Source organism: Haliotis rufescens, unplaced genomic scaffold, assembly GCF_023055435.1.
Source record: "Haliotis rufescens isolate VD_foot unplaced genomic scaffold, xgHalRufe1.0.p SCAF_32, whole genome shotgun sequence".
Classification (NCBI taxonomy): domain Eukaryota; kingdom Metazoa; phylum Mollusca; class Gastropoda; order Lepetellida; family Haliotidae; genus Haliotis; species Haliotis rufescens.
This window is the reverse complement of record NW_025964024.1, coordinates 4,285,742-4,313,480: the sequence shown is the minus strand read 5'-3', so window position 1 is coordinate 4,313,480 and position 27,739 is coordinate 4,285,742. Positions and strand designations below refer to the sequence as shown.

The 27,739-nt window shown below is 42.5% G+C and overlaps 1 protein-coding gene across 2 annotated transcripts; it reads left to right on the top strand.

The window, feature by feature from the left end:
- The first annotated feature begins 186 nt into the window (after positions 1-186).
- On the top strand, positions 187-26,769 carry LOC124147656 (E3 ubiquitin-protein ligase BRE1A-like). 2 transcript variants are annotated; one of them, XM_046518342.2, is made up of 15 exons: positions 187-330; positions 3,920-4,063; positions 8,472-8,573; positions 9,677-9,835; positions 13,405-13,503; positions 15,214-15,328; positions 15,911-16,083; positions 17,278-17,361; positions 18,846-18,911; positions 19,745-19,854; positions 21,419-21,436; positions 23,857-23,917; positions 24,419-24,621; positions 25,574-25,667; positions 26,067-26,769. In XM_046518342.2, exons 1-15 carry the CDS (start codon positions 217-219, stop codon positions 26,142-26,144), a joined length of 1,620 nt encoding a protein of 539 aa, XP_046374298.2. In that variant the 5' UTR covers positions 187-216; the 3' UTR covers positions 26,145-26,769. The 2 variants fall into 2 exon arrangements, with proteins under 2 accessions (XP_046374298.2, XP_046374299.2); XM_046518343.2 differs by lacking the exon at positions 21,419-21,436.
- The last annotated feature ends 970 nt before the right edge of the window (positions 26,770-27,739 follow it).

Sequence of the window (27,739 nt, the reverse complement as noted above, 5' to 3'; positions counted from 1 at the left end):
AATCTCTGTTTTTATATGGATTTCTTTTGATGATATATGTCCATCTACTATCAAATATAAAATAACAAGAACATTATATTCTGGAGTCATTAAGAATGAGACTCGAACAATAAATAATGTCCCTGTATCTTTATATCCTTAGGATTTCAGTGACATACTAGTTATGTCCCTTGTTTTCAGAACGAGGCTGTAGTCCGGGAAACTGTATCAACTAAAATGGCGGACTCAGAGGACGAGTTAGCCAAAACAGACGATGAAAATCCATCACCAGATGCAGAAAATTACAAGAATACAGAAAATACTGCCCAGACACCACAGTCGCCTAAAAAGGTATTCGTAGCTACTTTTTGTCATGGGTATTCTACAGGACACAAGGCGACCACAGAGACCGAATTGATTCTTTTGCCCTTTACTCGCAAAACTTAACGCGTAAAAATGTAAACAAACAAACCAGAAACAATCACGTTATTTATGGTTTTTCTTTTCTTTTGAACACAAGGACTGTAAAATTTTAATATGATCCTCTGTCTAAAGGAAATCAATAGACAATGTGTTTTCTGATAATGGATCTGGAAATAGAGAGATGTACAATACAAAGTTGATCAATTATTCAACAAAAGTAAATAACAATATTTTTTCCCATTATGTATGTAAATATTTGATGGATCTCACAATAGGTTTCTGTTGAAAAGAGGTAAATGGTAAATTGATGTAATCGCAGTCCATCAGTTCATGAACATAATTATGTTTTATGGAATGATCGAACTACATAGAATTCAGTATTTTACTGATAATGATTTATCATCCTGTATAAAGAAAGAATACCCCACTGGGAGTCCTTATTAGACCAATAGCTCCCTAGCACTCTGTCAACTGCAACTTCCATCAATCACATACAGGTTTGGTAGCCATTGGGAATACACTTGACAACAGCAACACATTTTCTACCAAAAACAGTAAACAACTATTTCTATACTTCTTTAAATAACAAATACAGCAACACTCTTTTGAAAACCAAGTTTCAATCTGTCAGATTAAAAATGTTGACAAAGGATACAAAGTGGTATCATATTTATGACAAATGCTATTTTGCTAATCATGTGTTTATTGTGATTTTATGGATAAGACATCTCAATCTCATTACCCGTCTGCTTGTGGCAGAGACAGTAAACAGATACATATTTGGGCCTACCTTTAGAATACAGTACCACAAACTTTTCAAACACGTGATCATACCCTATGACATAATTTGTAGTATTTTGTTGCCAGTCACACCGGCGAAACAATGCCCTGTGACGTCAGGGGTCATCGAGTGTGCATTAGCTCCTCCCAGTGATCTATCATCTCTACACGAAATGTCATTGAATACGCCAAGCGCTGTGGAGAGTTTTGAATATTTGTTTACTGAACATAGCCTGCGGCGGCGCATTTTATAGCAAGCGCTAGTTTACGAAAGCACTTTTATTTTTTATATATTTTTTATTTCGTTTTTCTCGTAATTCAAGTCGCTAAAAGGGTTATAAATGGGAACTAATATACATATATTATTTTTTCGGTGCATTATTTTTCATTATTATGCACAAGAATGTAGTTTGTTAGGGATATTTAATTGGTGCTGAACTCATCCAAATGTCGCCAGTGTTAGGGTTGGTTACCCCGAACTCTATCCTTAGCCCTTGGATCCCCTTTACGATAAATCACCCCTTTACGATCATTAGGGTTAGGAACCTGTTTAGTGGCTATTAGATTACCCTAAGTCTATCCTTAACCCTTGGATCCCCTTTACGATCAATCACCCCTTTACGATCATTAGGGTTTAGTGGCTATTATAGATTATATAGCGGCTCCTTATATTCTTCCCACAAAAACGTCGAGTAAAAAGGATGAAATGGTTTTGTGTCGAATATTTTGGCTACTGGAAACTGTCCTGGAACATTCACACAAGCCACTTTCACCGGCTACATTTTTCAGTACTGATTCAAAAGCGAACTCACCCAGGGTTGGTAGAACTCAGGGGGCACTGAATACATTTGTGTCAAGGTCAGCTTTTGATGCCAACGAAGTTGATTCTGGGGCATTAGACTGTTTGGACAAAATGAACAGAACCTTGTTCAATTTGAAATGAAGGTACGCTGGCCATGAACTGATAATACATGTTAAAGGCTGTCAAAACAGAATTTTGTGTTTTGTTTCTTTGCCTTATTGACTCTTGCCATTGACTTATTACATTTTTTGGGACCAAGTCACAGCTTTTTGTGTCAGAATCACTGTGTACATTGTTTTTATGAAATCATTGCTTATTTTTAGGATAATTATGAAATAAGTGTAAATCCATGCACGGTGACATGGAAACACCCAGAATCTTCATTTCTGTTATTTTCTACTTCTGCCCAATACATATACCATACAAGATGTAAAATATATGAACAATAAAAAGTGTAAATGAAAATGTATTTTCGTTTCTAATCTTTATTAAAAGTTAACAAATGTTATATTTGGGAAAACACTTTCTTAGTAAAGTACAGATTCTAGTCCTTTGGCTGAATGGGTTAGATCGCTGACTTTGTGTGCTGGCGATTAGGTGCCTCACTCTGGCAAGTGTGAGTTCGAATCCCGGACGGGACTCAACCCCCAAAAGTACGAGAATCTGTACTTTTACTAAGAATGTGTTATCCCAAATATAACATTTGTTACATTTGACCACTTCCTAAATGGCAGTGTGTATTCATTTATTAAAAGTTGTCGTTTTTTTGGTAAAAATGTGGGCCATTTTTGGTGTTAACGTTTTTGGTAGATCCCACCTTTGGAAGCTTTCCCTCTATGTGAGCCAGCAAACACAATAGTGCCCCAATCCGTTGGGATGCTATTTAGAGGCAAAGAACATTAGAACAAAAGAAATTTTAACAAACTTGAAAAGTAATGTGTCAAACTCAGCCCCTATGATTTGAACTGAACCTGTGTTTGGCTATGTTCTTGTTTCCAGTATACACTGGATGATAATGTAAAAATAAAATGTTATGCAATAATTGTCACAACTTTCTACTATGGGTAACGTCCATGGTCCTGTTAATTAATATAGTATATATATATACCATAATGTCCATTGAGTGATTTTTATTGAATTTGGATTTTTAGATTTTTTATTTTCGTTTTGGGAATTTGTCCATTGAGTGATTTTTATTGAATTTGGATTTTTAGATTTTTTATTTTCGTTTTGGGAATTTGTTCATTGAGTGATTTTTATTGAATTTGGATTTTTAGATTTTTTATTTTCATTTTGGGAATTTGTCCATTGAGTGATTTTTATTGAATTTGGATTTTTAGATTTTTTATTTTCGTTTTGGGAATTTGTCCATTGAGTGATTTTTATTGAATTTGGATTTTTAGATTTTTTATTTTCGTTTTGGGAATTTGTTCATTGAGTGATTTTTATTGAATTTGGGTTTTTAGATTTTTTATTTTCGTTTTGGGAATTTTTCGTGACATTTGCTGCAGACTTGGTGCTGAATATCGGTCTCAGATCAGGTCCAGATAAATCCCTGCCAAGCAGTATCATCCTAATTGAGGCTATTGTTTGACCGCCAAGAATCAGATTCCCTCTTCTGTGGACCTTGTCAGTCAGTGTGACATCATATCAACATGAGTCATAATAACTACTGCTGAAGTCTTTTGTTGCTCTAAGAACAAAATATATTTGGCAATGTCCTTTTTCTAAAACTGTGTGTAATATATGGAATATCCTACAAAACATTACTGATTTTCTTTCAGAGTAGGAAATCGTGAATCTCCATGGGTGAGGACTTATATAATTATTTCTCACTTACAGGTAATTTCTTGTAATTTAGTTGGCTATTCTTTATGATTTCATCTAAACTCAGAAGCTACCATCTTAATCATGTATTTCCTCATTTGCTTCAAGGTGCCCCCTCGAGGGAAGTCCAATAGACCAGCAGTTCAGGTAAATTTGTCAAAAGTAAAGAGAAGGCCGTCTCCCCCCAAGCCAAGCCTCCCCACACCCCTCACAGAATACGGGTTGGATGAAAGAAAACAGGCGCGAGCTAAGGTAATAACCACATAACTTGTGATAGTTGAGTATCATAATAAGTTTTCTAAAAATAGACAAGTTGGTTGCTATGGTTACATTGTTATTTCTTTGTGCAGAGAGTTAGTTAAAATGTTATGACATGTACAAAAACAAAAACATTTCCAGGGTTGCAAAACAAGACGGGGTAGGATATTGGGAACTTTTTAAGCATTCCAAATTACCATGTTGTAACCAGGCCAACTGTGGAATAGTGGCATGTCACTGTCACGGGTCACATCCCATGGCCAAGCCAGGATCTCTTGTGGGTACTCCAGCATTCCGTTCCACAATGTGATCCTGGGGGCACGGGTGGCCCAGTCGTCTAAGGCGCCGCGATTCGCTATGCAGAGTTGCGTCCCTTGGTCACGCCGGAAACCTATGATTGTGGGTTCGAATCCCGGTTCGCCCCGATTATGTTTCTAGGTTTGTCAGCACCATACCCGTGCTCATGGGTTTCACCGAAGTGGTAAACGTCTTAGACTTGCATCACTTCGGGCTTTCCTCCCACATTAAGCTGACACGCCGTGATATAACTGGAATACTGTTAAAAGCGGCGTTAAACCCAACTCACTCACTCACTCACAATGTGATCCTAGTGCTACGACTATCATAAGCTATTTTAAAGTATGGGAGTTGAGGTCATCTCAGTGCCTAGATCGCTTTGCCCAAGGAAGGATAGGTCCCCACTACCTCATCCTTGTCTCTGTGTGGAGATTCCAGGGCAGGATAGGTCCCCAGTACCTCATGCTTGTCTCTCTGTGGAGATTCCAGGGCAGGATAGGTCCCCAGTACCTCATGCTTGTCTCTGTGTGGAGATTCCAAGGAAGGATAGGTCCCCAGTACCTCATGCTTGTCTCTGTGTGGAGATTCCAAGGAAGGATAGGTCTCCAGTACCTCATGCTTGTCTCTCTGTGGAGATTGCAGGGCAGGATAGGTCCCCAGTACCTCATGCTTATCTCTCTGTGGGGATTCCAGGGCAGGATAGGTCCCCAGTACCTCATGCTTGTCTCTGTGTGGAGATTCGAAGGAAGGATAGGTCTCCAGTACCTCATGCTTGTCTCTGTGGAGATTCCAGGGCAGGATAGGTCCCCAGTACCTCATCCTTGTGTGGAGATTCCAGGGCAGGATAGGTCTCCAGTACCTCATCCTTGTCTCTGTGTGGATATTCCAGGGCAGGATAGGTCCCCAGTACCTCATCCTTGTCTCTGTGGAGATTCCAGGGCAGGATAGGTCCCCAGTACCTCATCCTTGTCTCTGTGTGGAGATTCCAGGGCAGAATAGGTCTCCAGTACCTCATCCTTGTCTCTGTGTGGAGATTCCAAGGAAGGATAGGTCTCCAGTACCTCATCCTTGTCTCTGTGTGGAGATTCCAGGGCAGGATAGGTCTCCCGTACCCCATGCTTGTCTCTGTTGAGATTCCAGGGCAGGATAGGTCCCCAGTACCTCATGCTTGTCTCTCTGTGGAGATTCCAGGGCAGGATAGGTCCCCAGTACCTCATGCTTTTCTCTCTGTGGAGATTCCAGAGAAGGATAGGTCCCCAGTACCTCATGCTTGTCTCTCTGTGGAGATTCCAGGGCAGGATAGGTCCCCAGTACCTCATGCTTGTCTCTCTGTGGAGATTCCAAGGCAGGATAGGTCCCCAGTACCTCATGCTTGTCTCTATGTGGAGATTCCAGGGCAGGATAGGTCCCCAGTACCTCATCCTTGTCTCTGTGTGGAGATTCCAGGGCAGGATAGGTCCCCAGTACCTCATGCTTGTCTCTCTGTGGAGATTCCAGGGCAGGATAGGTCCCCAGTACCTCATCCTTGTCTCTGTGTGGAGATTTCAAGGAAGGATAGGTCTCCAGTACCTCATGCTTGTCTCTCTGTGGAGATTCCAGGGCAGGATAGGTCCCCAGTACCTCATCCTTGTCTCTGTGTGGAGATTCCAGGGCAGGATAGGTCTCCAGTACCCCATGCTTGTCTCTGTGGAGATTCCAGGGCAGGATAGGTCCCCAGTACCTCATGCTTGTCTCTGTGTGGAGATTCCAGGGCAGGATAGGTCCCCAGTACCTCATGCTTTTCTCTCTGTGGAGATTCCAGAGAAGGATAGGTCCCCAGTACCTCATGCTTGTCTCTATGTGGAGATTCCAGGGCAGGATAGGTCCCCAGTACCTCATCCTTGTCTCTGTGGAGATTCCAGGGCAGGATAGGTCCCCAGTACCTCATGCTTGTCTCTATGTGGAGATTCCAGGGCAGGATAGGTCTGCAGTACCTCATGCTTGTCTCTGTGTGGGGATTCCAGGGCAGGATAGGTCCCCAGTACCTCATCCTTGTCTCTGTGGAGATTCCAGGGCAGGATAGGTCCCCAGTACCTCATCCTTGTCTCTGTGTGGAGATTCCAGGGCAGAATAGGTCTCCAGTACCTCATCCTTGTCTCTGTGTGGAGATTTCAAGGAAGGATAGGTCTCCAGTACCTCATGCTTGTCTCTCTGTGGAGATTCCAGGGCAGGATAGGTCCCCAGTACCTCATCCTTGTCTCTGTGTGGAGATTCCAGGGCAGGATAGGTCTCCAGTACCCCATGCTTGTCTCTGTGGAGATTCCAGGGCAGGATAGGTCCCCAGTACCTCATGCTTGTCTCTGTCTGGAGATTCCAGGGCAGGATAGGTCCCCAGTACCTCATCCTTGTCTCTCTGTGGAGATTCCAGGGCAGGATAGGTCCCCAGTACCTCATGCTTGTCTCTGTGTGGAGATTCCAGAGAAGGATAGGTCCCCAGTACCTCATGCTTGTCTCTGTGTGGAGATTCCAGGGCAGAATAGGTCTCCAGTACCTCATCCTTGTCTCTGTGTGGAGATTTCAAGGAAGGATAGGTCTCCAGTACCTCATGCTTGTCTCTGTGTGGAGATTCCAGGGCAGGATAGGTCCCCAGTACCTCATGCTTGTCTCTGTGTGGAGATTCCAGAGAAGGATAGGTCCCCAGTACCTCATGCTTGTCTCTGTGTGGAGATTCCAGAGAAGGATAGGTCCCCAGTACCTCATCCTTGTCTCTGTGTGGAGATTCCAGAGAAGGATAGGTCCCCAGTACCTCATCCTTGTCTCTGTGTGGAGATTCCAGAGAAGGATAGGTCCCCAGTACCTCATGCTTGTCTCTGTGTGGAGATTCCAGAGAAGGATAGGTCCCCAGTACCTCCTGCCTGGCATTCAGCATCATGGGGACAGAAGAATGACTAGTCAGCTCAGAGTCAGCACATGTTGCATACATTGACTTTCATGGGAAGTCGTGTCAGATGAACTCTCCAATCAACCAATAAGTGGCTGGGCTTTTACAATCTCAGTTCGAGTGAACAAAGCTTTTAGACAAGCATATCTGATTTCTGTATCGCAAAAACAAATGAAATGGAGAGTTCCAAATACAAATAAATATAGCTGTGCTACTATATTGTTGTGAATATTTTATACATGCTATTACTGTATATGACCGCAGATAAGCCGACCCCGTATATAAGCCGAGGTATTAACTTGACCATTGAAATACGAAAGAAAATGATATGACCCAAAGATAAGCCGAACCAGGAAGTGAAACACTGCGTAGTCGGACTGCAAGATATGTGCCGGTACTCGCAGATATTCAATAATATAAGATGAAAAACTTTGTAATTATATTGAAAAAGTCATTATTATTTCTAATATAGATTTAACAACCAGTCATCCACTTTCATAATTTGGGAAGCTGTTTCTCTTGTCTTTTTTTAATCTCATATTGATCGTATGTCTGGGTACATCTACACCAAATGGATGTATTATAGAGGGTATATTTATGTTCTGTGGCAGCTTTCTTTTGGCAAGAACAAAAACATTGTATAATGGTGGTGAAAAAATCAAGCCAGAATGTCAGATCTTCACACAGAGAAGTATTGTACTGAAGAAAAGATCTGATATTCATGAGCCTACCACAGAGCACTCCAAGTTTAGTTTATACAAACCGTATTAGACGTAATAAGCGCCCAGGGCACTCTCAAAATTAAACATAGGGGGCTCTTATTAGAATATTATTTTGGTGAAAAAAACAGAGTTAAAAGATAAATTCCGTGGTTTATGTTGACTGCCTGAAATGTTTATATACGACAGATATATTTTTCCAGAATTTAACTGCCCATAATTAAGGGTGCATATTACACACGAGTGCATATTATACACGAATAAATTGGTCTTATGTACATTGATCAATCGGAACGGGTGCTAATTGGGATTGTTCACTAGCCAATATATTAGCAAATATCGCCGTGGCGCTTATTAGAGCGGGGCGCTTATTAAGTCGAATACGGTACCTGTGATGTAGTGATGATCCAACACATGGTCTGCCTGGTCTAGACTTGCTTAATTGACCACTATATATTATTTGTAGGCTCGAGCTGAGAGAGAACAAAAAGAAAAGAAAAGGAAGAGATCAACCACATTTTACAGTGATGAGGAGAAGGATAGAGAGAAGGAGAAACTGAAGGATGAGGTACACTTGAAAAGTTCAATGTTGGATTGATTGTAGTATATCTGTCCATCAATACACCACAACCAGTCTTTGTGATTTTTAGTGTGAGTGATGCTGTTTGTCAACGGGCATGTTGTCATAGCAACATGGCAAATGTTTTGCAGTTGTTTTACACCATCTTTTGTTGTCCTTTAGAAAAAGGAAAAAAGAGTGGAAAATGCTGTGGTCAGTTCTGAGGCAATGAATATCGAAGTTAACACTGAAACCGATTTTCGGGGGCTGATATTCATCCCTAGTTCTGCAGCAAATGTCATTAAAAATTCCCAAATTGAAATAAAAAATTCCCAATTCGTGTAATAACTAATTCTTTTGCTTTGTAGAGGTAACATGTATTTCACTGCTAACAGGACAAATAATGAGGAAGAGATTTTAATGCATAGTTGAATATTATTGCATTGAATGCAGTCTCAAAATACATGAAAATACCTCTGAATTTAAGAAAATAAGAACTTTAAAAAAATATCAGTTTTGAACAAAATACAATTTTTCCCCCCAAAAGGCCAGCCAGTGGCACATACCGTAGTTAGGAATCTTCGACAAATCACTGTTCCATATTTGCTATAAAGGCAGGACCAGTTTTACTCCTTAACAAAGTTTCTTGGACAATATTGCAGAAAGTAGAATAAAAGAAATACAAACTTTCTCACTGTTTATTTGAGGTTGACTTCCTGATATATTTTAGCAAACAAAAAGACATAAAATGAGGGCATTTTTACTTTTTAACTTTTGACAAATCTATGGCAGGTACATCCCTAAAACAAGAAATGGATTTTGTGCCGCTAAAATCAACTCAATGACTGTAAGCCATCTAGCGCCTCATATGGAGTTTATGTTGTCTTTTCCAGAGAGAATTGAGCATGATATTCAAGAGCACATTGATCCCTTACTGGGGGAATAGCGGTACACTTTTAACAACACTAGTATGTGGATATAGCACATTATTAATTTAGTCAATATTAAGTCTTCATTTTGAGAGATAAGGCTGCAATTTCTGAGAACACAGTGAACCAAGAAACCTTGTTGGCCTAAATCGTTTGTTAGAGAGATGTGTGTGTGTGTTGCAGAAGTACATGCAGGTGTTGGAGGACCTGAAGAAGCTGAGAAACTACTACTACCATGAATACCGGGACAAGCTGGACACCAAGGTCACCCAGCAGCGGAAAGACATCCGGCTGAAGAACGAGGCTCAGCAGAGGAAACAACAGTTGCAGGAGGACAAGGAGGTGGGGGCCGATGTCTGTCAGGGGGGACCATAGTCTGCAGGAGCTGTAGCAGTGTCATGGGGACCATAGTCTGTAGGAACTGTAGCTGTGACATGGGGGACCATAGTCTGTAGGAGCTGTAGCTGTGACATGGGGGGCCATAGTCTGTAGGAGCTGTAGCTGTGACATGGGGGGCCATAGTCTGCAGGAGCTGTAGTTGTGACATGGGGGGCCATAGTCTGTAGGAGCTGTAGCTGTGACATGGGGGGCCATAGTCTGCAGGAGCTGTAGCAGTGTCATGGGGACCATAGTCTGTAGGAGCTGTAGCTGTGACATGGGGGACTATAGTCTGTAGGAGCTGTAGCTGTGACATGGGGGACCATAGTCTGTAGGAGCTGTAGCTGTGACATGGGAGACTATAGTCTGTAGGAGCTGTAGCTGTGACATGGGGGACTATAGTCTGTAGGAGCTGTAGCTGTGACATGGGGGACTATAGTCTGTAGGAGCTGTAGCAGCGTCATGGGGGACCATAGTCTGTAGGAGCTGTAGCTGTGACATGGGAGACTATAGTCTGTAGGAGCTGTAGCTGTGACATGGGGGACTATAGTCTGTAGGAGCTGTAGCTGTGACATGGGGGACTATAGTCTGTAGGAGCTGTAGCTGTGACATGGGGGACCATAGTCTGTAGGAGCTGTAGCTGTGACATGGGAGACCATAGTCTGTAGGAGCTGTAGCTGTGACATGGGAGACCATAGTCTGTAGGAGCTGTAGCTGTGACATGGGGGACTATAGTCTGTAGGAGCTGTAGCTGTGACATGGGGGACCATAGTCTGTAGGAGCTGTAGCTGTGACATGGGGGACTATAGTCTGTAGGAGCTGTAGCTGTGACATGGGGGACCATAGTCTGTAGGAGCTGTAGCTGTGACATGGGGGACTATAGTCTGTAGGAGCTGTAGCTGTGACATGGGGGACTATAGTCTGTAGGAGCTGTAGCTGTGACATGGGGGACCATAGTCTGTAGGAGCTGTAGTAGCGTCATGGGGGACCATAGTCTGTAGGAGCTGTAGCTGTGACATGGGGGACCATCGTCTGTAGGAGCTGTAGCTGTGACATGGGGGACCATAGTCTGTAGGAGCTGTAGCTGTGACATGGGAGACCATAGTCTGTAGGAGCTGTAGCTGTGACATGGGGGACCATAGTCTGTAGGAGCTGTAGCTGTGACATGGGAGACCATAGTCTGTAGGAGCTGTAGCTGTGACATGGGGGACAATAGTCTGTAGGAGCTGTAGCTGTGACATGGGAGACCATAGTCTGTAGGAGCTGTAGAAGCGACATGGGGGACCATAGTCTGTAGGAGCTGTAGCTGTGACATGGGAGACCATAGTCTGTAGGAGCTGTAGTAGCGACATGGGGGACCATAGTCTGTAGGAGCTGTAGCTGTGACATGGGGGACCATAGTCTGTAGGAGCTGTAGCTGTGACATGGGGGACCATAGTCTGTAGGAGCTGTAGCTGTGACATGGGGGACCATAGTCTGTAGGAGCTGTAGCTGTGACATGGGGGACCATAGTCTGTAGGAGCTGTAGCTGTGACATGGGGGACCATAGTCTGTAGGAGCTGTAGCTGTGACATGGGGGACTATAGTCTGTAGGAGCTGTAGCTGTGACATGGGGGACCATAGTCTGTAGGAGCTGTAGCTGTGACATGGGGGACCATAGTCTGTAGGAGCTGTAGCTGTGACATGGGGGACTATAGTCTGTAGGAGCTGTAGCTGTGACATGGGGGACCATAGTCTGTAGGAGCTGTAGCTGTGACATGGGGGACCATAGTCTGTAGGAGCTGTAGCTGTGACATGGGGGACCATAGTCTGTAGGAACTGTAGTAGCGACATGGGGGACCATAGTCTGTAGGAGCTGTAGTAGCAACATGGGGGACCATAGTCTGTAGGAGCTGTAGCTGTGACATGGGGGACTATAGTCTGTAGGAGCTGTAGCTGTGACATGGGGGACCATAGTCTGTAGGAGCTGTAGCTGTGACATGGGGGACCATAGTCTGTAGGAGCTGTAGCAGCAACATGGGGGACCATAGTCTGTAGGAGCTGTAGCTGTGACATGGGGGGCCATAGTCTGTAGGAGCTGTAGCTGTGACATGGGGGACCATAGTCTGTAGGAGCTGTAGCTGTGACATGGGGGGCCATAGTCTGTAGGAGCTGTAGCTGTGACATGGGGGACCATAGTCTGTAGGAGCTGTAGCTGTGACATGGGGGACTATAGTCTGTAGGAGCTGTAGCTGTGACATGGGGGACTGTAGTCTGTAGGAGCTGTAGCTGTGACATGGGGGGCCATAGTCTGTAGGAGCTGTAGCTGTGACATGGGGGGCCATAGTCTGTAGGAGCTGTAGCTGTGACATGGGGGACCATAGTCTGTAGGAGCTGTAGCTGTGACATGGGGGGCCATAGTCTGTAGGAGCTGTAGCTGTGACATGGGGGACCATAGTCTGTAGGAGCTGTAGCTGTGACATGGGGGACTATAGTCTGTAGGAGCTGTAGCTGTGACATGGGGGACCATAGTCTGTAGGAGCTGTAGCTGTGACATGGGGGACTGTAGTCTGTAGGAGCTGTAGCTGTGACATGGGGGACCATAGTCTGTAGGAGCTGTAGTAGCGTCATGGGGGACCATAGTCTGTAGGAGCTGTAGTTGTGACATGGGGGACCATAGTCTGTAGGAGCTGTAGTAGCAACATGGGGGACCATAGTCTGTAGGAGCTGTAGCTGTGACATGGGGGACCATAGTCTGTAGGAGCTGTAGCTGTGACATGGGGGACCATAGTCTGTAGGAGCTGTAGCTGTGACATGGGGGACCATAGTCTGTAGGAGCTGTAGTTGTGACATGGGGGACCATAGTCTGTAGGAGCTGTAGCTGTGACATGGGGGGCCATAGTCTGTAGGAGCTGTAGCTGTGACATGGGAGACCATAGTCTGTAGGAGCTGTAGCTGTGACATGGGGGACCATAGTCTGTAGGAGCTGTAGCTGTGACATGGGGGACCATAGTCTGTAGGAGCTGTAGTTGTGACATGGGGGACCATAGTCTGTAGGAGCTGTAGCAGCATCATGGGGGACCATAGTCTGTTGGAGCTGTAGCTGTGACATTTTGGGGGGGAGGGGGGAGCATAGTCTGTAGGAATTGTAGCTGTGACATTTGGGGGGGAGAGGGGAGCATAGTCTGTAGGAACTGTAGCTGTGACATTTGGGGGGGAGGGGGGAGCGCTAGTCTGTAGGAACTGTAGCTGTGACATTTGGGGGGAGGGGGAGTGCTAGTCTGTAGGACCTGTAGCTGTTACATTTGGGGGGGGGGGGGGGGGGGGGAGTGCTAGTCTGTAGGACCTGTAGCTGTTACATTTGGGGGGGGGGGGAGGGGGAAGCATAGTCTGTAGGAACTGTAGCTGTGACATTTTGGGGGGAGGGGGAGCATAGTCTGTAGGAACTGTAGCTGTGAAATTTTGGGGGGAGCGGGGAGAGCTTACACCCCTTAAGGGATTGCTCCATAGGATAGGAAGAGAATAAATATGAAGAGAATATTTTGTTATTGCAGCGAGAAGCAACTCATCGAGTGAGGAAACGCCACGACCATCACAAACTCCAACATGACGACAGTTACATGAAGAATGTTCCCAAGTCAGACGTCTATCTGGTAGGTTCACGCTTGCTGTTGTGATAACTTCACATTGTTCGTCATTTTTGCCAAACAGCAGGCCCTTTACCCAAAATGTAAATTGGGATGACTTTGTGTCACTCTGATGACACCGCACCTGCTCTGAACACAACATGCTATATAATCACAAAGTCCCCCATGACCACTTTGAAAAGGCGGGGGCATGGGTGGCCCAGTCATCTAAGGCGCCGCGATTCGCTGTGCAGAGTTGCGTCCCTTGGGCACGCCGGAAACCTATGATTGTGGGTTCGAATCTCGGTTTCGCCCCGATTATTTTTCTAGGTTTGTCAGCACCATACCCGTGCTCGTGGGTTTCACCGAAGTGGTAAACGTCTGAGACCTGCATCACTTCGGGCTTTCCTCCCACATCAAGCTGACACGCCGCGATATAACTGGAAAACTGTTAAAAGCGGCGTTAAACAAAACTCACTCACTCACTTTGAAAAGGCAACTATGCTTGTCGTAAGAGGCAACTAACAGGATTGGGTGGTCAGGGTCACTGACTTGAGTGGTGCATGTCATCGTGTCCCAATTGCGTGGATAGATGCTCATGATGTCAATCTCTGAATTGTCTGGTCCAGACTCGATTATTTACAGACCACCTTCATATAGCTGGAATATTGCTGAGTGCGTCGTCAAACAACAAACAAACAAACAAAACAGTGTCAATATCATCTTGGATGTTAAGTTCAAGCCAACAAGATTTCACTGTATTAATTTCAAGCGTGACGTGTATGACTATTAAGCCTTTACACCACTTGGTGCTCTATGTCCATTGTTACGCCAAGCCGTTATCCATCCAACGTCCAGCACTCGCAATGCGCTGATGTCGGACCAGTGTTGAAACTCCATATCACCTTTGAAGGCGCTTACAAATATTTACAAGAGTGCTGTATGCCGCCAACAACACTGTAACATCCCAGGTTGTATGGACATTGGCGGATGGCTCACTTGCAGCAATTTGCGGTACAGATAGGCTCACTTTCATCATGCTCCAATCCAGAGGTTTGAATCCCTAATTCATACGGATTATGATCCTTGGGCTGTCAGCATGATATATACTACTCAAAAGAAGTTAAGGATGACCCGATTCTTTCATATAACCATAGTTAATATCTCAGATTATGACAGATTAACTATATATAGTAATATGAAAGAATCGTTTGTTCCTTAACTTCTTTTGAGTAGTATATATTCTTCAGACCTGCATCACTCTTGGTTGTCCTCCCAGTTGAAGATGACCTTACTATAAAGTTTTCATACCAATTCAAGTTACATTAATCACCGCAAACAGCTGCAAGTTTGAAGCATTAAACCTCGCTCACTCACTCACTCACTCACTCACTCAACAGTCTCCGCTAAGAGATGGTACTTGTTACCCTGTGAGGCGCTCGGCATTAAGGGACTGTGTCTGAGTGGGGTATTCATGTTACACTGTGGCATAGTACCTCAGTGTGTCTACATCAGTCCACTACATATCACTATGTAAGTGCAATAATCTTGGACGCGACGTTAAACCTGGTTTCACCTCACTCACTCACCCACCCACCCACCCACCCATCCACTCACTCACTCAGCCACTCACTAACTCGCCCACTCACTCACTCAGCCACTCACTCACTCAAACCACAAACCCACCAACCCACCCACCCACTCACTCACTCACTCACTCACTGTGTTCTCCCCCAGATCCTGGGCCTGCAGGAGAAGCTGCTGAAGGAGGGGAAGCTGCGGGGTCAGGACGACCTGGACAGGTTCTGGATGGAGATGAGGAAGCCCCAGGTCTTCTTCTCACACTTCCCAGGTCAGGTCAAACTTGGAGTCTTTTCGCCTAAATACTTGGCATGTTTTAGTAGTTTCTGGGGTTATTATCTTAAGAGTTACTAGCTGACTTTACTAGACAGAACATACTGTTTATAGACTTGGTTTTGAAGTAATGACTAATGGTGATGGGGTACCAAGTGGTTAAAGTGTTTGCTTGCCATGCAGAAGGCCTGGGTTTGATTCCCCAAATAGGTACATTGTGTGAAGCCTATTTCTTTTGTTGAGAAACAATTTCCTCATGATCATTTTCAATATCTAGACATTGTTGTTGTTGTTTGTTGTTTAACGCCGCACTCAGCACTATTCCAGCTAGTGATATTGCATCAACCAAGTCAGCGATCCCCGTTAGTTGCCTCTAACGACAAACATAGTCACCTTTTACGGCAAGCATGTCTAGACATTGTAGCTAATGCCTTGTATGAACTGACACATTGTCTCTGTTAAATTAGTAACTGGTACATTGATACACTGAGCACTATGAGACTCATCTGACATGTCCAGGGACTCCCAATTTGCGTGCACCTAGTCCTCCTTTGAGTGTGTGCTTCTGTTCTGAATGTAGACGGCCTGGCCGCCACCTCCAGCATCCACCAGAGCATTGTGACGTCCGCCATGCAGTCCCCAGTGAGGGAACACACTCACTCTCTCAGTCAGATTGCCGAGTCGAAGGAATCTTCGCGACCCACCACTCACGACACCTGGGCCGTCACACAGAGATATAGCCACATCCACCAGGTCAGCAGAGCAGTTTTGGACAATCAAATACTACAATAAAAGTTAAGGACCACTCGATTCTTTCCTATTACTATACTGTATTCGACGTAATAAGCGCCCAGGGTGCTCTCAAAATTAGAAATAGGGGGCTCTTATTAGAATATTATTTTGGTGAAAAATAACAGAGTTGAAAGATAAAATTTATTCGTTTATGCCGACAGCCTGAAATGTTTATATAAGTCAGATATATTTTTACAGAATTTAATTGCCCATAGGGTGCATATAACACACAAATACATATTATATGCGAATAAATAAGTCTTGTATGCATTGATCAATCGTGAGGGGTGCTAAATGGGATTGTTCACTAGCCAATATATTAGCAAATATCGCTGTGGGCGCTTATTAGAGCGGGGCGCTTATTACATCGAATACGGTAGATAATCTTAAGTGGAGTATTATGAAAGAATCATCCTTAACTCTTTGGGAGTGGAATAGAAGTAAACAGTTATTTTATTGTGTAAATATTATTCATTTGGGGACATTTTTATGATCAACAACAACTTAGGAATTTTCTATACATGTATTTGGAAAGGATTGTTAAATAAACATGCATGTTTTACGTTCAAGGATGAAATCAAAATGAACCAAGTCAGATTTATACTTTTATTTGGAGCTAGGTGAAGAGACAAGTCAATATCACTATAGTTTGTTTTACCTCTATGAAGAATCTTGCAATTCCATTGGTTAATCCGTACCATGTGACGAAAAAATACATTTCGATTAGGAACCCCAAATCATGTGACTGACACTGACCTTGAATATTGACTCATCACATGATCAGTATTGACCTGTCACATGATAAATATTGACTCGTCTGCTGGAAAACAGGATGGTGCCTGGTATACTAACATTTTGCGATTCGCAGCTAAGTTAATGTAATGAAACAGAGGATGGTTTAAATGCTTCATAAACTTTAATGTGAATTTCGGAATAACAAAACGAATGATTACTCTTGAAGAGGTCAATATTTGAAAAGGACTCTCTTACCTGACCACTTCGGCGGTCTAACTGGACCTTGTGATGTCATGTGTCTGTACATGCTCACAGTCATTTGTATTGTTTTTAACAAGACAGTGACCGACCAATCAGATAGCTAGATTCTTCAATGAGTAAGAGTGTGACATATTTCAACTTGTATTTCTCCCTGGCCAGGCCGTAGAGTCTCCATCACACAGGGGATTAAACCTCAGCCCATCCAGACAAGCAGCCGTAGACCTGGAGAAGAGGTTCCCTAAGGTAGGAAAAAGTTTGGTAGTCTCATGGTCAACGCGGTCCCTCACGTGGAAGACGTTTCCATTCCCTACGGGTACAAAGCCTTCTTGGTGCCTTCTACCATGATATTGCTGGGTTAAGTGTAAAAGTGGTTCCTGAAAGCTGACTGATGTAGGCATGAGGAGGTGTAGGATGAAGAGGGCTGACAAGGAATGTTGGAACATGAATGAGAGGGTGATGAAAGGAGAGATGATGTGATGGACGAAATATTGCGTTAAATAAAAACTACCACTAAAACATCTGTAATTCTTGTGAATACCTTACCTCTAGGACATCATAACAATAAATCCTGTATTTTTGCCTGTCATTACACTATCAAATCTTGGCTGTCATTACACTATGAAATCTTCAGACTGTCAACTGTCCATAACAGTTTTGTATTTATTTTGAAGCGGATATTGTTAAACATATTTTCAATTTTTGGATAATTTTGAGCATTTGAGACTAAATAAATTCCTTTGAACGTGACAGCAACAGGCAGGCTTCCACAACTCAATAATGCTCAATAACATGTTTACTATTTTAATTGTCCCCCGCTGCGTGAAAGCGCGGAGCGGGGGACATAGCATTCACATCTGTCCGTCCGTCCCACCTGTTTGTTGCCGCGATATCTCAAGAACTAAACACTGGATTGTCTTCATATTTGGAACTATGGTGTATATACAGACTCCGCAGACACCAGTCGGTTTTGGTGACCTTGACCCCATTTTCAAGGTCACAGCAGGCAAATCTGCTTTTGGAGTTGGAAAACGGTGTTGCCGCAATATCTCAAGAACTAATCGCTGGATTGTCTTCATATTTGGTACTATGGTGTATATACAGGCGGGGGACATTTCGTCACTTTGTGACAAATACTTGTTTAATTTAATATATTCTCAATACTGCAAATTATTGAATCATTCATTTTGACTGCATTGCTTTGAAGTTTGTTTATACATATTGTTTTCTTTAATAAATGTTGGATTTTTACTCAAAATTTTAATTATCAAAAAGAAATGTCATTATTCAGTGACATGTATTTACATGAACTCTGTGTACCCAGGTGACAATTACGAAATGACTTTCACATTGTGTGAGTTAATTGGAGTATGAACCTTCATAGAATAAGGGCCAAAACGTATGAACGTCTCTGACTTATCCCAATGTATGCGAAAACACTAAAGTTCAAGATTAAAGGGCCTAATGATGAGAAACAAAACTTCCGTATTTATTCGTGTTGGCAAACTCCCAGGGTTCCCCCATGAATGTGGAAGTAGTCCATCAGTGTTTACGTCCATTACACGAACAGGGTCTTGTGAAAACTATGTCAAATTGTGTTGTTCATACACTTATGAACGTCAATTTTGCGGTCAAGTGACCAACCTCTCATCCAGTGGAAAAGCCGTATATCGTGTAAACTTCAAATTAAAATATTATTTGTTGGTGACGTCTGCTTCCTTGTCCTTCAGCTGGAGATGCCGCCACTCCACTGCTTCAACATGGACCTGGGACAGAAGCCGCCAGACCCCGAAGAGGTACGCCTAGCTGGCAGCACCAGTGGCAGTTAATCACTAGATTGAATGTAGTGCCTACTGTATTTGTCTACGACGCAACAGCGTCAGAAATTATTTATCTTTTTACTTGTTACTTATGCCACATATGATCTGCTACAAAGTTGCCATCTAGTAAATAGTAAAAGTGGTAGTCCACAAGGACATGTCACTGTGCTTCTCGAATTAAAATAGTCTCGGACGATTGGACTTACGTTAATTTTGAATCCTCCACAAACAATGTTAAACAAACATTCCTTAGATCGATCAGTACATTCTCAATTCTCATGAACATCTCACCGACAGGCTCACGCTGAGCCCAATAATTCCTCATTCACCAAGATACATATGCCATAGGACTGGGACGAGTATTTCGGGTACCCAGGTCGGGTGGGTCCTGAGTAGGACTCGGGTACCCACAGGACTACCCGGACCCGTGGTTAGTCACGTGATATATTGTTTAATGACAAAATTTATCTAAAACTCTATGATTACTCTACAAGTCACTAATGTTCCCATTTCTTTCTGACAATGCACCATTCCTTCTGACTTTTATATGTTTGAATAAAGATAAAACTCCATGCAGTAAACTTCAGTGTATGCATGACCAGATCGTTGTACACATGTATCTAAATACATTTTGCCAGGGCTATGGTCAAACTTTTCCAAATCGGACAGTTTGTACTTATCTCTAAATATCTAAAACAGGTACCTGGGTAGGGTCGGGTAATAGGGTGGAGGGTACCCGAGTAGTAAATTTGGACTCGTCCTAGCCCTAGTATGCCAGGATATTCACACAAGTCACCTTGTCATGACAGATACAGTTGAAGATGGACTTAAGGCTGAAGGAGAAGCAGAGGCGCAAGTTCTTGAAGAAATTACATAAGATGCACCAGCTAGCCATGGCCAACAGTGCAGCAGCCACCAGGTAAACACAGGGGGAATCGCAACCTCTACACCTGTGTCATATACTGTATTCGACGTAATAAGCGCCCAAGGTGATATTTGCTGATAAATTGGCTAGTGAACAATCCCAATTAGCACCCCTTCCGATTGATCAATGTACACAAGACTTATTTATTCACGTATAATACACACTCGTGTGTTATATGCACCCTTAATTATGGGCAATTAAATTCTGGAAAATATATCTGTCGTACATAAACATTTCAGGCTGTCACTATAAACCACGAAATTTATCTTTATTTTTTCACCAACATAATATTCTAACAAGGACCCCCTATTTCTAATTTTGAGAGAGCCCTGGGCGCTTTTTACGTCAAATATGGTAATGTGTGTTTGTGGATGAGATGAGATGCTGAGTGTTCGCCAGTACAGTTGAACACAGGGGGAATCGCAACCTCTACATCTGTGTCATATAATGTGTGTTTGTGGATGAGATGAGATGCTGAGTGTTCGCCAGTACAGTAGAACACAGGGGGAATCGCAACCTCTACATCTGTGTCATATAATGTGTGTTTGTGGATGAGATGAGATGCTGAGTGTTCACCAGTACAGTTGAACACAGGGAGAATCGCAACCTCTACATCTGTGTCATATAATGTGTGTTTGTGGATGAGATGAGATGCTGAGTGTTTGCCAGTACAGTTGAACACAGGGGGAATCGCAACCTCTACATCTGTGTCATATAATGTGTGTTTGTGGATGAGATGAGATGCTGAGTGTTCGCCAGTACAGTTGAACAAAGGGGGAATCGCAACCTCTACATCTGTGTCATATAATGTGTGTTTGTGGATGAGATGAGATGCTGAGTGTTCGCCAGTACAGTTGAACACAGGGAGAATCGCAACCTCTACATCTGTGTCATATAATGTGTGTTTGTGGATGAGATGAGATGCTGAGTGTTTGCCAGTACAGTTGAACACAGGGGGAATCGCAACCTCTACATCTGTGTCATATAATGTGTGTTTGTGGATGAGATGAGATGCTGAGTGTTCACCAGTACAGTAGAACACAGGGAGAATCGCAACCTCTACATCTGTGTCATATATACTCAATGCCAAAAGAAACGTGAATACCATACATGTCGTTTAATATATGAAGAATTACTCCTTTTTAAGAGATATTAGATTGGTTCGATACACAAACGTACTTACTTGTATGTTGTGTGAGCCGACACTCATGAACGCATCAGATGTGACGTCATAGATCCATGACTCGAGATGCACCATCAAAAACCTTTTGTTGTCTTTTCGTCCTCGGTAATTATGTAGAAGTTATTGAAATATCACCAACACCCGCTTTTGTTGTGTCGGTCTTTGTTGACATTTTTAACTGTTGACTTCATATCCAGGTGAGCTACATTTTCTTCTTATTAACTCAGTACCAAATTATTTTCCTTCCTATAGTTAAAACAGGTTGTCTTCTTGTTAAGTACATTTGACCATTTAAAACCTCAAGCTGACAAGTATTCCTGAAAATACTCATTAATCTGAGACATGAAGAAACTACATGTATATTCCATGTTTCAGTTCATTAAGGAATCTCAGGTATTTGGATCCAAGTGGTGAAGTTCAGATCAACTTAGTTGATATCTTGTCTTTAACAAAAGTAACAACTGGTAGTTTACAGAGGTGGATCCAGGATTTTGAAAAAGGGGGGTAGCACCTAATACCCAAGTTACAAAGTGTCTTGGCCAAGGGTGCAGTTACCATGTAAAGGTGTCACACCACACCCTCTCTGGATCCGCCAGTGGTTTATGAGTATTCAGAAGTCTTAGCAACGTCAGATCTCTGCTTCATTTTTTAATAGATGTAGATAGATGTATATATCCATGTTTAGCTAGTATTGTTGGATTCAAATTCTTCTTTATGACTTTGCCATAGGACCTGTGAATATCCGGGTTAGAATAGGTCTTCAGCAACCCATGCTTGCCGTAAAAGGAGACTATGCTTGTTGTAAGAGGTGACTAACAGGATCGGGTGGTCAGGCTCGCTGACTTGGTTGATGCATGTCATCTAACCCAATTGCGTGGATCAATGCTCAGTCACTGGATTGTCTGGTCCAGACTCGATTACATACAGACCGCTGTCACATAGCTGGAACATTCCTGAGTGCGGCGTTAACAAAGAGCAAACAGTTGTCGGCGTTAACAAAGAGCAGACAAACTTACGTAGTCCAGAAAAAATAGGTTATTGCATTTTGTTTAGAATAAAAGGCTCGTTCATTAACAAAGGACACACCTAGATATTGGTTGTAACAAATGCTATGTGACACATAGGTCACATTTCATGGAGTACTTACTGTGATTGTTGAAAACAATCTGTCATACGGTCAAATTTAATACTTTTAAAATACTACCAGCTTTCTAGTGAAATAAATGACAAGTATGATTTTTCCATTCTGAATTTCCTAATAAATCACACGTCAATTGACAGTTCTTTTGACACTTGGCTGATCAGTGATCTTTGAGGTCAATCCTCTGTATCTCCAGGGCTTGCATATCAATAATCCTACACTTACCTCTGGACTCAGACTGTGAAGATCCGGGGTAGAATCGGTCTTCAGCAACCCATGCTTGCCTCCCCTTGAAGATCCGGGGTAGAATAGGTCTTCAGCAACCCATGCTTGCTGTAGAAGGCGACTATGCTTGTCGTAAGAGGCGACTAACGGGATCGGGTGGTCAGGCTCGCTGACTTGGTTGATGCATGTCATTGATCCCCATTGTGTGGATCGATGCTCATGATATCAATCACTGGATTTTCTGGTCCAGACTCGATTATTTACAGACCACCGTCATATAGCTGGAATATTGCTGAGTGCGGCGTTAAAGAACAAACAAACAAAACAAATCCTGTGGTTCTTGCAATCTTAAAATTACTTGCCCTTGATTTTCATTAGCCATTTTGATTTTGATACACTCCTCAGTCTAACGGACCAATCAGAATGCGGGTAACACACCAGCCTCCATGTTGGGTTGGCAGTAGCAACAAGGTGGCCAGTCCCATTGATTACGATCATGGACAGAGACTGCGCAAAACTCAAAATTGAAAAATTGACTGACACGCAAAAGAAAGCCCTAAAAACATGTTGATGGAAAGGATGTCTTACCCTTTTCCTTATTTCGACATTTGATTTGTCGATTAAATACTAACGAAAATCAAGGGCAGGTAATTTGAGATTGCCAGAACAACGGGAACGGATCCAGGGTTAGTGTAAGTGTACCGAATTGCAACCCCCGGAGATATGGAGGATCTTTGCGGCCATGCCAATGTGACTATATCATGTAATCACAATACTTATATTCAGGCCGAACACTGAATGTTCATCAGGAACCGAGTGACGATAACTGCTTAAAACAAAAAGAAATTTCCAGTACATACACTCTGAGAATCAAAATTTTGACCATGTATATTTGCATTTACCAATATTCACTTGTAGACTTGTAGTGTCTTGTAAACTGTGAGAACCTCTGGTATTAGCATGCTAGGTTGTATTGATGCAATAGGGTATGCTTCTTTGGTAGGTGTACAGGTAGCAGACCATTGTAGATATTACTAACACTTGGAGATAGAGGTATAACGTAGTTCCGGGTAATGCCTTCATATAGTCAAATTTATGGGCATAACCTGTTTGAGAAGCTTGTCTCCATGTGGCCATAACTATATTTTTTTCAAGTTGTCAGAGCTAGTACGCTCTACATGTAGATTTTCACCTATGTTCAAATTACAATTACAAAATGGGAAAATAAACCGAAAAGCAATATTACCAGTACATTTCAATTATCCCTGAGACTATTCTTGGTTGTCTCCCCTTTAGTAGACAATAAGTAAGATAAATCTGTGTATTCAAAGCTGTTGAAAAGAACTCATTTCTTACACATGCTCTGTTTTTTTCAATGTAGATCTTGTTAAGTTGTATTATTTAATGGTAATCCATACTGATTATTCTTTTGGTTTTGTGTTTTTAGGATCTTAGACAGGCACACAGACCTTGCTTTCTTGATGGATGGACCAGATTTGACAGATCTAGTGAGTTAAAAGTGATTTGTATTTGGAAATGGACAAACATTGACACCAATACAGGAAACTAAATTTCAGTGTACAGACTTTATGATGGATGTCATCTGCTGAAACCTAGTATACAATGCTTTATAATACTATCTTCATATTTTGTTTGGCCATCTCCATGGTGTAGTGAATAGAGCACTTGCCTAGAAAGTGGAAGGTTGAGGGCTGGCCGAATCATAACAAATGATGATAAAACTTGTTGTAATCCTGCATAACATTCAGCACGTAGGGGATACAAGGACTAGTACAAGGTTACACACACATGCATCCATGCATGTTGCTATACACGTGGAATAATCTTGGATCACCTCATATTTGATTTTCAAAATATTTGACAAACCAGAGAACATGTATCAAAGATGACATTTGGAACTAATAAGGAATTCTGTGTATTCGTTTCCATCTTGAGCGAAAAAACATTGTCTCCTTCATGTCATGGCATAACGTTCTTTTTTGGCTCAGATATCCGATTATTACTTGGAGACTCATGAATATGCCCCACCCCTCCCCCAAGCCAGCAGGCGCCTCCCACCTATATCTGGTAGTGAGGCTGAGAGGGAGTTGGCGAGTGAGATGACCCCGACCATGGTGGCCAGGATGGCCATGCCAGAACACGAGCTCAGCACAGACAGCAGAGGGAGTTCAGGGTCAACAAAATCCAGACAGTGAGTTTCAGATTGTTGAACCTCCACAATTTTTCCAGCTATTTCACTGGTATATTTATTGCAATCACTGAAATGGTGATTAGGCAGCCACAATGACTATTGCGTGTGAATATGTTAGTGTGGAGCCACATCTGGAAAGACAAGCTCAAAGTTGTGTTCTCAGAAATAGTATCATTATACAGTGTTATATTTGTGTTTACACCTGCCTTAATCTTGTTATGTCCCTATGATGAGAGGGGCGGTCGGGTAGCCTAGTGGTTAAAGCGTTCGCTCGTCACCCTGAAGACCCGGGTTCGAATCCTGACATGGGTACAATGTGTGAAGCCCATTTCTGGTGTCCTGCGCCATGATATTGCTAAAAGCGGCGTAAAACCAAACTCACTCACTATGATGAGAGAATGAGAGATGGTTTAACACCGCTTTGATCAGTTATATCACGGCATGTCACCTTGACAAGGGAGGAAAGTGATGCAGATCTTAGGCATTTACCACTTTGGTAAAATCCATAAGCAGGGATATGGTGCTGACAAACCAAGAGGCATAATAAAGATGCAAACCAGGATTTGAACCCACAATCATAGCTTCATAGCTTTCTGGCATGCAACTCTGCCCTGTGCCCAAACCCCCTGTGATGACATATGATGAGAAGACATCGCGAGTCATGCTTGTCACAACAGCCGGCTACCTGGGGATCAGGCTCCTGGCCGCCTGGGCTTCATGCTACCCTGAATGCATCAGTTACTGGTTTCCCTGATAAAGACTCAATCCTGATATTTTCAAGCTGCCTCATTATGGCTAAAATATTGTTACTCACACTTTTTTTAATTGAATATGCAGTAACTGTGTGTAGTATGTCGAGTGTATCTATGTAAAAACCTTGTTGAGTTTGAATCGCCATCTAGGAAGGAAGGAACACCATTCCTTTAATGAGTATAACTCACTTACTTTACAGAGAGAAGAAAGTGGAACAGCAACTGGTTTTGTACGAACCGTCCAAACCTCTCCCACTCACGATGGAAGAAGTCCGTGATAAAGGCAGGGTTGTTGTGAGTACAGAAACAAGCCGGCTGACTTACGTTAGAACACTATACATATCTAGGATTCCAAACAAGTTGCCCTTGGCAGCCAAACTGGGAACAGACCATAGTATTGTTCAAATGTGGATTTCTTTAAAGTTCTAAATTTTGCGGAATTGGGAATATATTTTTTTTAAATTGGGAATTTTTCAGTCATTTGCTGCAGACTTATGCTGAATATTGGCTTCTGAGCAGGGTGCTGCTGTACAAAGGGATCTTAGCTCTAAGGTGATCATAACTCCCATACCTAAGGCTGTTTTGTACAAAGGCACCCAGGTCTACATAAATTCCTGACTATTATTTATTATGTTAATAAATACCCAATTTTAGATGCTGTCATCATGCTCATCCTTCACCATCTTGTTGCAGGAGGCGAAGGCTCTGAGTTCCTTCTGGCCAAACTACATGCATGCGGGCAGGAAAGTGTTCCTCACCTCATCCTCATGAGGCAGGGGCTAATGACAGGGAGAAATGTGTCAAACAATTCATGGAGTCTCCACCAAGATACCCTTGCAGGCGTTTTAGTACTGGATCAACACTGTTTGAACAATCAGTCACTCAAGTCATCTAGTGTGTGCAGGATGTCTGATCTAATCAAAGGATTGCTAGTCCTGCCAGCATTTCTGTTCTTCTAGGTGCAAGTCTGTTTGAAGATGGTAGGCATTTTGAGTCAGTTATGACAAGTGCATATTACGTCGTTCACATCTGTTTGGTGATTATGTTCTTATCTATAGACTTTAGAAATCGCAAGCCAATTTACACTATAACAAAGTCATTCGAATAAGCATTATAAAACAAAATAAGGTTACATGTTTGTTCCCAATAGTGTTGGAATAGTCTGTGAACATGAAAATACCTGTATTAGAAATGTTTTGGTAGAATTGTATGCACCAGCTGTGAAGTTTTATTGGGCCAGTTAAGATTATGAACCAATTTGTTGATCTGTGATACATGATATTTATGTCAATTCATATTAGCTCAGAGTTTACGTGTTGATATTTCACTTTTTTTTACATAATTGTTATATACTTTTAATGTATATAAATGTATAAACAGAAGAGATTGTCTTTAAGCCATGTTCCATTGTTGTCATTCCAAGGACGGCTCTCTTGAGCCTGAAACATCGCCACCACCCCTGCAACGATTCAGGTCTTGGTATTGCTTGTTGTCAGCTGTATTGGGGATGCTTTTGGAGCCAGTTTTACTGCAGCAGTAGTATTGAAAAAGTTAATAACACTTTTGTGAGGATGTTCTGATGGTGGTACAATGTACTAGTATTGCAGTAGCATGATGAGTACAATGTAGACTTCCTTGGATGATTAGACATCAAGCCATGGACAAATGCGATGCATTGATAGTTTGATTAATCGTGACACCCCTACACTTAACTAACTACAAGTGAAAGGATACATCAGTGCATCGTGAGTCTTCATGTGAGGATACACAATCCTTTTTTTTTTCTGTATTGATACAAGACGATACACTTGCTAAAATAAATTACTTACTCTCTCCTTTAAAGACCCCCACCCCAGCATTTTGGTCAGTTAGATATCACAAAATTAGTTTTTCAAGTTCATTATTAAAAATAGCTGCTAGGAACATGTGTCCACAGTAGCTTTTTCTTTGGAACCTGCTCAGAAATATTAATAATCAAGAAGTTTCCACATGTCCTGACGTAAATATGCATATGGTGATATGTATCATATCATGAACTTGCCGTATCGTTTCACCCGTAATACTAACAATAGGTCCAATGTGGGTGAAAGCAACAGAAATGTTTAAAGAGAAACACATTAACAGAATCAGTTTTGATGCACTGTAGTTCAATATGTATAATCTCTGACATGGACACAACACTCTCCAGTATGATACGATATTCTTCTTATAGGTGGTCCTATCAACCTATCAAAAGTACTTTCTGACATCCCAGATTGGATCTACCCTTGGTGATGAACCCCTCCGGGTGTTGGCAGATAATCATAGAATAAACAATGAAGGAAGACGATGAGTGAAAATAGAAATTGTCTTAAGCTTCCTAAATA

Bases quoted from the DNA above. Each gene is read 5' to 3' on its own strand.
- LOC124147656 (XM_046518342.2), top strand. From the start codon at position 217: ATGGCGGACTCAGAGGACGAGTTAGCCAAAACAGACGATGAAAATCCA. The intron at 331-3,919 runs GTATTCGTAGCT...ATTTGCTTCAAG, and splicing joins CACCACAGTCGCCTAAAAAG to GTGCCCCCTCGAGGGAAGTC. The intron at 25,668-26,066 runs GTGAGTACAGAA...ATCTTGTTGCAG, and splicing joins GTGATAAAGGCAGGGTTGTT to GAGGCGAAGGCTCTGAGTTC.